The 12,500-nt window shown below is 44.8% G+C and overlaps 1 protein-coding gene across 1 annotated transcript in view; it reads right to left on the minus strand.

The window, feature by feature from the left end:
• The window catches only part of AP1AR (adaptor related protein complex 1 associated regulatory protein), a 44,429-nt gene that overhangs the window by 31,885 nt on the left and 44 nt on the right, over positions 1-12,500 (minus strand). The window contains exons 1-5 of the mRNA XM_078776676.1: positions 12,461-12,500; positions 12,005-12,162; positions 9,247-9,295; positions 7,309-7,335; positions 3,771-3,799 (exon numbers count right to left, since the gene is read on the minus strand). The exon at positions 12,461-12,500 is cut by the window's right edge and continues 44 nt beyond it. Coding sequence (XP_078632802.1) covers positions 3,771-3,799; positions 7,309-7,335; positions 9,247-9,295; positions 12,005-12,162; positions 12,461-12,500 — 303 coding nt within the window. The remainder of the gene's footprint in view (positions 1-3,770; positions 3,800-7,308; positions 7,336-9,246; positions 9,296-12,004; positions 12,163-12,460) is intronic.

Below are 12,500 nucleotides of genomic sequence, written 5' to 3' on the forward strand. Positions count from 1 at the left end.
ACGCAACAACCCTTATATACCCGATTGTGAAGCCAATCGTCAAATGTACCTGTCCTTACATTTTGTCATGCCACCTGTGATATAATCCTGTTATTGACTTCTTGCTGCGAAAGACAATCAGTGACATGGTTCTTTCAACAAAGACATCACCGAAGGGTAAAAGAAACTCACCAGATTGATACACTGAGTGCAGAAAGTAAACCCAAGTCAAGAAAAAAAAAAATTCCATATTAAATGCCAAGTCTGCATATAAAAACACACACACACACACACACACACACACACACACACACACACACACACACACACACACACACACACACACACACACACACACACACACACACACACACACACACACACACACACACACACACAAGTCCAGCAGCTAAGCTAAATATAGCATAATAATTGTGCATTTTGTGAGGAAAGCACCAAATTTGGCACACTAGTAGACTATCATATCATGAAAAGATCTGGATATTGGGCCATCTCAGATTCAGAGATTTGATTTTTGCAAGATTTGCAGATTTGCAAGCTGAGATTGCAACGCCAGGGACGGCCGACTCCTTCCTGCGAGCTGCCCACGTCACCCGCACAAGAAGAGCTCATCAAATCACTGCAGCGGCACTGCACATCCTGCAACACCGTGCGTATGAACGCCACTGTATGACATATGCTGATGATGCAGAAGACCTGCCTGAGTTCGAAGACTGGTGTCACCAGAGAGGAGAAGACATTCCCAACTTTCAGTACTGGGCAACTGTGCTGGAACTAGAGATGTTGGTACTGGTCTACGTGCGTTCTCTGCGGCAGGCTTCATTCACGATGTACCTTGATGCCCTGACGGAACTGGTCCCATGGTTCCATGCCTTAGACCACACACACTATGCCAGGTGGGTCCCTGTTCACCTGAGGGACATCGTTGCACTCCCAATGACGCACCCAGATGTAGCCAGAGAATTCAGGGCTGGCAACTTCACTGTACAGAAGACGAAGAAGGTGTTCTCTTCGATCCCAATCGAATCGAAATCTTGCAAAAATCAAATCTCTGAATCTGAGATGGCCCAATATCCAGATCTTTTCAAAATATGATAGTTTACTAGTGTGCCAAATTTGGTGCTTTCCTCACAAAATGCACAATTGTTATGCTAAGTTGCACCACTATATACACATATACACACACACCGACACGCATGCATACACATACATACACACGTACTGTATACACACGTACTGTATACACACACACACACACACACACACACACACACACACACACACACACACACACACACACACACACACACACACACACACACACGTTTAAAGTGTACGTGCCCTGTCCCCCTCCCTTCCCCGCCCGGCAATGCGGGGTACTTCTGCTGGTAACTCATAAAATAAAAACGAAGAAATATCTCTCGATAATTTCCCGTCTGTTAATTTATATATTTTACAAATGTGAATTACACGTCCATGCACACGTGAAATGGAGTTGGTTTTTTCACACGTGAACCTTTACTTCCGGATAATAATGTTGAATGAAATAAGAACGAAGAAATATATGTCGGCATCATTGTTGACGTTTTTGTGCCGACTGTCATCTAAAGTAAAAGTAACATATTTTAACGGAAAAGAAAAAGCGAATTTTTAATATATGTCGACATTTTCCCCGACTGTTATTTTAAGCGGTGTATTTTCGTGCATAATCGTGACGCGATTTTTAAAAATATATCTCTGCATTTTCCCATGTGTGCGTGAATGTTCTCCATTATTTCTGACACCGAGTCTAAAACCATCGATAAAAATTAAATCAGATGGTGAATTCGAGATAAAATCGTGAGGGTGACTCGATGAATGAGCTTTATGAATTGCGAAATGAGGAACAGGCCTTTGAGAAATCATTTCGTTCTATAAACGGAAACTTTCATGGGATTTTCTTCCCGATTTTTTTCAACCGAGTCTAAAACTATGTTAGCGACTGTTAAAAATGAAATGACATATCGAATTTGAATTGAAATAAACCTTTGAGAGAAAGACAGCACGGGCCTAACTAAACAGGCCTCAAAGCTATTTGAGTTAATAAAATAGGGGATATTTGTTTACATGAAGCCTCTCCAAGAATGGGTGGAGCTACTCTGCAAACGGAGTAAGCCACACCCCCGGACAGACAGACAGAATCACCGTGATCTATTATAATATAGATACATACTTATACCAAGTTAGATTTAAATCCCTTCAGCTGTTCTCAATTATCACCAGCGACTTTGTTGGCAGAGGCACAAAAACTGTTGCTAGCAAAAATTACAATGCGAAAGCATCAAAAAAGGCAAAGTCCTTCCGCATCCGCTTTCTATTCGGACTTCCGTACGTCAAACATGATGAAAACAGCTAAAACCAGAAGGGTACTCGGCAGAGCGCATACCTCCACCAGGCTGATTAGTTTACGTTTTATATCCCACTGATGGACCATATCTGGATTCGGACCTGAACCAAAATTTAATCAGCGGGTTCTTGTCACCAACTCGTCCACAACTTTTTAATATATTATATCGTGCCAAATATAATTTTTGAACCAATCACTCAAAGGTGAAGAATCGCTTAAAATTTTTTGGATCCTGATTCTGATCTTCACCAAAATAGAATCAATTCGTCCTTGTCACACACCCAGCGTGTCCACCAAAATTCATCTGAATCCGTCCACAACTTTGAGATATCCTGCACACAAACAAGCAGACACATAAGGGTGAGGTAAAAATACAAAAAAAAATGACGATTTTAGGTGACCTTGACCTTTTGACCTCAAGCAATCGGCTTGTGACCCAATTTTCAAGTCAGATGGAAATTGCCGATTTTGAGACCTTCACCTTTTGACCTCAACACAATCGACATCTAGCTTTTGATTAGTGAACCAATTCAGTGAGCCACTATGCAAACCCTGTTGAAATTTCAAATCAATCGGATGAAAATTGACGATTTTATGCAACCATGACCTTTGACCTTTTGATCAAAAAAAAGAAGGCCTGGCTTCTATATTTTGATTGGTCATGCAATTCAGTGAACCAATATGGAAATTCTTAATAAAATTTCAAGTCAATTGGATGAAAATAGACAATTTTATGTGACATTAATCTTTGACCTTTTGACAAAATTATTCATTTATAGTAATAACCATCCATATTCTCATCATAAAGCTTTGTTGAAAATTTTATGACAAAAGTTCAAATGGTAAAAGCAAAAGTTATGGCCTGGATGGACACACTGTAGCTCAATGGCGAATAAACAAACATGGAAGGGATTACAAGACACGGCCATCTCACGCTGACGAGTTGATAAGGCCTAGTTATACTTACGATGACATTTTCACCTGATTATTCATTAATCCTCTGTATATACTCTTCATAAAGATTTGGTGTAAATTTTATAAAAACTCAAATGGTTAAAAGAGTTACGTCATGGACAGAGACAGACAGAAGCACAAGTGAGTGCAAAACCCTGTCTGTCCAGGCACCAGGCAGATGGGCTAATTGCAGGTGGGTCAGCCTGTTAGTGTCCCAATCTAAACCCCTGGCTCATGATACGGGGAACCAAGATTTACAATCACATATGCCTTGTGATTCATGTAAGAGTATACTGATGTCTACTAATGTCTTTATCCTGCATCTGATATACTGTACAAGTCCCTTCCTGATCACTTTAAACAAATTTTTACTTTCCTTTACTTCCCTTTATTGAAAGGGGCATTAAAGGTGAAGGGATCATTCACTGACCTCTCACTGCCCACAAAGATTGAAACGTCCTGAGGTGGTGTTGGGAGAAGGGAACACAGCAAATTGAGCAATGTTAATGTAAAAATATCAAATTAAGCAGCGACTGAGATTTTAAACAAACATTACATTTATTACAATTTGTTGATCTGGAGAAAGCATTCAATAGGGTTCCACGCAAAGTATTGACATGGGCAATGAGGAAGTTAGGAGTGGAGGAATGGTTGATCAGAGTAGTGATGGCAATGTACAAAAGAGCGCGCACAGCTGTAAGGACGAAGGACGGGAACAGTGGTGAGTTTGAGGTGAAGGTGGGAGTGCATCAGGGGTCGGTACTAAGTCCACTACTATTTGTAGCTGTGATGGAGGTGCTGGCTCAGAACATAAAGGAGGGTTTACCGTGGGAGTTGTTGTATGCAGATGATCTGGTGTTGATTGCAGAAAGTATGGATGGACTGAAGGAAAAGATGAACAAGTGGAAGGAATGTATGGAGAAAAAAGGTCTGAAGGTGAATATCGGAAAGACGAAGGTGATGGCAAGTGGGAAAGCATGTGGTAAAGCATGTGGTGAGGTGGAAATAACTGGGAAGTGGCTCTGTGCTGTGTGCAGGAAGGGTGTCGGAGTGAACTCCATTCAATGTACAATGTGCGCTGAGTGGGTTCATCAAAAATGTAGTGGTCTGAGAGGGTCATTAACCAGTGTGGCAGCTACATTCAAATGTAAGGTGTGCACAGAGGCAGCTGCAGATGCCAAATGTTGAGTTGGATCTTGGAGATGGCGTGAAGCTGGAAGGTGTGAAAACATTTTGCTACCTCGGAGACATGCTGAATGGAGAAGGTGTATCAGACTCGGCAACGGTTGCTAGAGTGAGATGTGCATGAAAGAAGTTTCGGGAACTGAGTGGCGTGCTGATAAGGAGGGGAGTGTCGTTGAAGCTGAAGGGAAAGGTGTATGCTGCATGTGTGAGAAGTGTTATGATTTTTGGGAGCGAGACATGGGTAATGAACGTAGAGCAGCAACGAAGGTTGGAAAGGGTGGAAATGCGAATGGTTCGGTGGATGTGCGGAGTAACGTTGAGAGAGAGGAAGACAAATGATGAATTGCGAAAAATGATGGGAATAGAGCCTGTGATTGATGTTGTGAAGAGGAACAGGTTGAGATGGTTTGGTCATGTGTTGAGGAAGGATGAAAGTGACTGGTTGAGAAGAGTGATGGAAATAAATGTAGAAGGAAGTAGAGGACGGGGAAGACCGAGAAAGACTTGGCCAAAGATGGTGGAAGAAGAAATGCGGGCAAGGGGGTTAACAAGGAGAGATGCAGAAAATAGGGCAAAATGGAGAAGATTGTCATGGGGACCGCAAGGCTAACCCCCGCTCTAGCAGGGAAAATGGCCTTAAAATGCATGTTGTTGTTGTTGTTGTATTAAATTTATTACAAGTTGGTCCATCAAAATGTTATGGCCTGGACAAACACACTGAAGACGCATGTGAAACAATTTCAGAGCAAAGTTGAGGAATCTAATTCTCTTTGATATGGTTGCGTAGCTGCTGTTGCAATACAAATATATTGTATAAAAATATATTATTATATGTGGCCAAGATGACCATGCACCAGCAAGTTGGTGAATCAATGCTGTGGCGTAACCTGGCCATAGGATTTCACGCACAGTTGGGGCTTTGAAGTAGCAAAGCATGTTATTTCAATACAGGCACAAGACTTGATGCAGCCTGAAATCAAGATCATGTAATAATGCCCATGGGTAAAGGACTGATCATATTGTTACGTTGATGGGGGGTAGGCAATGCAATGCCTTAGTGCAGGTAGAATTGTATAGTATAGTGTGCTCCGAATGTCGTGATAAAGAAGAAGAACCCCATGTGCATAAGTAGGGAATCCGTTAGACCGGATGTCACGCAAGTGTATCTTTGTCCCCATGACGAGGGGTGGGATCACGTTAATTAGTTCGGGATTAATGGTAAATCCCCTGTATGTAAATCGCCTCTGTACTTTTCCCTTTGTTCCTTATAACAATGCACTACACACACACATAGCCAAGCCAAGCAATCGGCATGAATTATAACATTAAATTAAAGTATCCAGAACCAAGACATTGAACAATACCGCTGGTGCTGCCAGCCGTCACATCGCAACATCAAGCAGGCAGGTCCATGAGGCTACGCCCTGAAGAGCAGCGATTGGTCCGGTACGATAGAGCGATGAGATGGGACTCGCTGATAGGAGCATGGTGCAACGTCGTCGGATGACATAAGAGCCCTGGGTACAAAAGACTTGGGTCCTGACATTTTCCCTCTCTCCGGGCTGGCCTCCATTACAAGCAGTTGTATATCCCTCTCGCTTCCTGGTGTTCGTGGAAGGTTGACGCAGTCGCACATTTTGTCTTCATGGTCCCTGGCTTTCATCGACTCGAGCGACCGCATTGTCCTTTCCTTGGTTCGTCGGTGCTGGCTGTTCACAGTGCTGTGTGAGCTTGGAGAAACTGCGTGCTGTGTGGAGCAGATGACTAGGACGGGCGCGGCCTGCTCGCTTCGCGCTCGGTGGCTGGAGGAGCGAACTGCATGCCAAGGCCTGTTCCCGCACACTGACTTCGCGGCAACCAGTGTGCTTTCCTGCACAGGGACGCGGGGGGCCTGTGACGATCTGGGACGATCAAGGGGACCAGAGCTAAGTACACACACATGCATTTATTTTCCAGTTATTTTTCCCTTTGTGTTGTATACGAGTCTGTATGGAGGGTCCCTCGATTAGGAATTTTAGTTTACCGTGCATTCCTTTGTTACTGGCATTTCTTTCAATAAAGCCGGTATTTTTGCATTATAATTCCGTGTCGGTTTGAATTTATTACCAGGGTCGGGGACGTCCTTGGGATCCGTACAGGTAAGAGCTTCGCCGCCCTCATCACCCGCGCGTATTCACACCGCCATTGGATTGAATGCCTTGAAGTGTAAAGATCGTTCGGCTATCCGTCCCCAGGCATGTTCACCCCGGGAACGCGACAATATCAATAAGCATCAAGCATATATTCTATGCAATGAACAAATATATGTCTTGTAACAACACTTGCACAATTGTGTATCAAAGAAGATTGAGAAAAATAACCTTTTTTTGCACCTTGGATCTGGAATACCATGGGTGGTGGCAATAACAATTCCTGTTTGTGCTCAAGTTCTAATATCTTAATTTGTCAGATACTGAAATATAAAACACCACAAAGGAAATTTTCATCTTTGTAGAGTAGGCCACGTGTGTTGAGAAACCAGGCCTTGGAGTTTGGTAAACCTCAAGCACAATTACAAATTCAGGGGCCTTATTTATCAACAATATAGAAATGCAGGGTGGCCTATGATTGGCTCAATTGTATATATACTATATATAAAATCATATATACATCTGAGATAGAGTTGTTTCTAGGAATATTAATCAAAATAAGTGACAATTTTGCAGATGCAATATGTGTATGCCCACATCAACTGTGTAGCAAGCAGTACCACTTGCGATGGTTGCTGATCAATATTTACTCACATCATCATCTTCAACCAAATTCTCAAACTGCAGCAAAACAAAAACAAAACAAAATTACAAGCGTAAATACATGAGCATGGTATATACATATTACAAAATAGGTTTCCAAGATAACTAGGAATAAAATGAATGGTTCACTTCTGTCACATAAAATAGGTCATATTCTACTTTTTAAAGTGACCAAAACACAAGTTGTCAAATGGATATAGACAACAGTTGTGCTACTTACATCAAACCACACCATAAGAGTTAAGAGAAACCTGATTAGGTCCAAAATGCAATGTTTATCATCATCATCATCATCATACAAAAATACGCAATTTGGTCTGTCTGTCTGTCTGTCTGTCTGTGTCTACGATACATTCGGTCGTTGCTTTTCCAATCTCGACCAAACTTGACAGGAGGACCAAGGGTGACACGGTGAAGGTTGCAGCAACTCAATTTCCCCCCCCCACTCCCCAAGGGGGATTTTCAAATCCATGTTTGGGTGCATATACATGTTGAGACAGCTAAACGTGGCGTTTTTCCAAGGCTGCTTATCTATCTATAATTCCAGTAATCTCTGTGTGTGTGTGTGTCTGTGTGTATGTCTGTGTGTATGTCTGTGTGTTTGTCTGTGACCGCTGTTTCTCGACAACCACGGGTCCGATATACTTGAAACTTGCCAGGTATATTGCTGGGGACCCGAGAAGGTTTGAAATTAATCGGACAAGTGGTTCCCAAGGTATGGTCACCGTACTCGCAAGCCGTTCGCTTTGGCTTTGCGAATGGACCAAACCATTTCATGTAAATAGAGGGGGGGGGGGGGTTCTACCGTACTCGCAAGCCGTTCGCTTTGGCTTTGCGAATGGACCAAACCATTTCATGTAAATAGAGGGGGGGTTCTGTGGTCGTTACTGCCACGTGGTTTCAAAGTTTTTTTTTGTTGTTGTTGTTTGCACGCATGTTTTTTTGCACCCACGTACGGGCACGCCCTAGTAATAACAAAAGTAATAACAAGAATGATAATAGCATAAAACATGTTATTACAAAACAATATTAATACTAATAACATCCCCTCTCCCAAAGAGGTTTTTTGTTCCTCCTTAGACAAACACCGTGTTAACGTGTATAAATGGTCTATTGTGATGTATAGTGAGGCAAGCCTAGAAGAAGTAAAAAAATTTTTTATAAACCACACTTACGATTACCTTTTTAAACAGTCGCTACTGCTGTTTAATACAAAACTGAAAGAAATCTGGAGGAATCGCGACATTCTTTAGGCATTAAATGCTTATCGCATCGACCACAAACTAACCAACCAGAGACTATATCTACAGTAATCTTATATACCCCAGAGAGGATGATAACACGGCTCTTCCTGCCACTCCAATAGGGAGTGGGTACCAGTTGAATAAAATAACGTTTATTACAATAAATTTTAAAAGGGCATTTTATTTATGAAAAGAAAAGAAAAGTACATTTTATTAAGACTTCGAAAAAAATGGATAAAAGCCAATTTTAAACTAGAGAATTCAGAGAATACCTTACCATGCTCAGTCTTGAGAAACACGGAAAGGTTTGCGAGCAGAAAATCTGATTGGTCGTGACGACGTAAAATGCTGCACTATTTTGTCCCAGTACTGCTAAATGGCAGGATTTGAAGTGTGCCAAAAATGTGATTTGTGTTCTACAACGTTCAAATATATAATTTACTTAACATAAAATAAAGATTTTAAAGGTTGTAAAAAAATATATATACAGATGTTTACTGCGGTTGATGCAGTGCCTTTTACACCACCTTATTTAACATGTTACATTGGTTCTTCGTGCCTGGTTATATAAAACACAGTTCTCCAACAGCTTCTCATGTTTTACGCCAAACTCACCAAAGTAACTAAACCATTAACCAAGTCATAAGCCCCATGGAATGGCAAGACATAAAATGGTTGTACTAACCTCCACTGTGACATGCTGAGCTGCATATCCTGTCTTGAAATACTTCAGTCTGTGCAAGAAACAGATATTCCAATTCCAATGGACGTTCCAAAGGTATTGTAAAAATAAAACAAAAATGTGGGTCTTGCCATACCGGAAAAGAGATCGATGGACAAATCTCACTGATGCAGTGTAATTACTCGAGTTCAAATTGGAGTTTACAACATTAAAACTACACTTTACCCATCGAGCTACAGGTATATTCAAACGGAAGCCTAAATACAGTACTGCATTGGAATCATCAGAAGGATGTGCATGAGAAGGATGTGCATGAGAAGGATGTGCATGAGAAGGATGTGCATGATAACGATGTGCATAAGCATAACAAATGGATCAAAAGCAAATAAACAACTAATGTACGCAATCACTTTACATGTCAGTCACACCCTCCCCAAATACCATGCGCACACCTCTCACCACAGACCCCAACCCTCAAACCGCCCACCTGACCTTCAACCCACCCACCTGACCCTCAACCCGCCCACCCCGACCCTCAATCCGCCTACCCCGACCCTCAACCCAAATTTCTTCTCACCCAGACCACTCCCCAAATTTCTCCCCACCGAGACCACAACCACCAGTCCTCCCTACCCAAACTACTGCCAAAATTTCTCCCAATCCAGACAACAATCCCCAATCCTCCCCACCCAGACCACAACCCCCAATCCTCCCCACCCAGACCACAACCCCCAATCCTCCCCACCCAGACAACACCCCCAATCCTCGCTACCCACACCACAACCCCCAATCCTCCCCACCCAGACCACAATCCCCAATCCTCCCCACCCAGACCACAACCCCCAATCCTCCCCACCCAGACTACACCCCCAGTCCTCCCTACCCAGACCACAACCCCCAAACCTCCCGAACCAGACCACTCCCCAAATTTATCCCCACCCAGACCACTCCCCAAATTTATCCCCACCCAGACCACTCCCCAAATTTATCCCCACCCAGACCACTCCCCAAATTTATCCCCACCCAGACCACAATCACCAATCTTCCCCACCCAGACCACTCCCCAAATTTATCCCCACCCAGACCACTCCCCAAATTTATCCCCACCCAGACCACAATCACCAATCTTCCCCACCCAGACCACTTCCCAAATTTATCCCCAGTCCCCACCCTGACCACAATCACCAATCGACAATCCTCCCCACCCAGACCACTCCCTAAATTTATCCCCACCCAGACCACAATCACCAATCCTCCCCACCCAGACCACTCCCCAAATTTATCCCCACTCAGACCACAATCACCAATCCTCCCCACCCAGACCAGTCCCCAAATTTATCCCCACCCTGACCACAATCACCAATCCTCCCCACCCAGACCAGTCCCCAAATTTATCCCCACTCAGACCACAATCACCAATCCTCCCCACCCAGACCAGTCCCCAAATTTATCCCCACTCAGACCACAATCACCAATCCTCCCCACCCAGACCAGTCCCCAAATTTATCCCCACCCTGACCACAATCACCAATCCTCCCCACCCAGACCACTCCCCAAATTTATCCCCACTCAGACCACAATCACCAATCCTCCCCACCCAGACCAGTCCCCAAATTTATCCCCACCCAGACCACAACCCCCAATCCTCCCCACCCAGACCAGTCCCCAAATTTATCCCCACTCAGACCACAATCACCAATCCTCCCCACCCAGACCAGTCCCTAAATTTATCCCCACCCAGACCACAATCATCAATCCTCCCCACCCAGACCACTCCCCAAATTTATCCCCACTCAGACCACAATCACCAATCCTCCCCACCCAGACCAGTCCCCAAATTTATCCCCACCCAGACCACAATCATCAATCCTCCCCACCCAGACCACTCCCCAAATTTATCCCCACCCAGACCACTCCCCAAATTTCTCCCCACCCAGACCACAACCCCCAATCCTCCCCACCCAAACCACAACCCCCAATCCTCCCCGCCCAGACCACACCCCCTAATCCTCCCCACCCAGACCACACCCCCAATACTCCCCACCCAGACCACACCCCCAATCCTCCCGACCCAGACAACAATCCCCAAGCCTCCCCACCCAGACCACAACCCCCAATCCACCCCACCCAGACTACACCCCCAATCCTCCCTACCCAGACCACAACCCCCAATCCTCCCCACCCAGACCACTCCCCAAATTTATCCCCACCCAGACCACTCCCCAAATTTATCCCCACCCAGACCACTCCCCAAATTTATCCCCACCCAGACCACAACACCCAATCCACCCCACAACCCCCAATCCTCCCTACCCACACCACTCCCCAAATTTATCCCCACCCAGACCACTCCCCAAATTTATACCCACCCAGACCACTCCCCCAATCCTCCCTACCCAGACCACACCCCCAATTTATCCCCACCCAGACCACAATGACCAATCCTCCCCACCCAGACCACTCCCCAAATTTATCCCCACCCAGACCACAACCCCCAATCCTCCCCACCCAGACCACAATCCCCAATCCTCCCCACCCAGACCACAACCCCCAATCCTCCCCACCCAGACCACAACGCCCAATCCTCCCCACCCAGACCACAACCCCCAATCCTCCCCACCCAGACCACAACGCCCAATCCTCCCCACCCAGACCACAACCCCCAATTCTCCCCACCCAGACCACAACCCCCAATTCTTGAGTTTTTCTTTCGCCTCAAAATCACCACTCCACTTGATAGAACCATAAACCCCATTCTTACCCCCCGCCGCGCCGGAAACCCGGCTGACGCCGGCCAGGGACCCACGCTCGGATTACTTCACAGCAATTCCCCATGCCAGACCGACAGGTTGTGCCATGCGGCCAGGTACACACTGCCAACAGGTGGGGAACCTGTGCCGAAAATGCGGACACGAAGATCTGGAAGGAAAATGATGTAGAGCTGCGGTCAGATGTGGACGTCTTAAACCACCCGACTCACTCCCAGCACCACCACGTGATCTCCGAAAGACTCTTCACGTTCACAAGTTCCTCTTTCATTGTGAAGGAAACCGCGTTCAAATTTACAACAAGGAGCACGGACACAAGAAAAACACGACTTCCTCATGTGCAATCATCATTCCGAAACGAAAAACCAGCAATAACTATAGGTATTTCATTACAATTTCACTGGTTAGCTATATATTACATCGGTTTCCCAATTGTCTTTAATGCGTACATTTTCTTTCAGACGCCAGACACACCACACAACTCTGCGC

This window comes from Myxine glutinosa, chromosome 4, assembly GCF_964187855.1.
Source record: "Myxine glutinosa chromosome 4, kmMyxGlut1.1, whole genome shotgun sequence".
Classification (NCBI taxonomy): Eukaryota; Metazoa; Chordata; class Myxini; order Myxiniformes; family Myxinidae; genus Myxine; species Myxine glutinosa.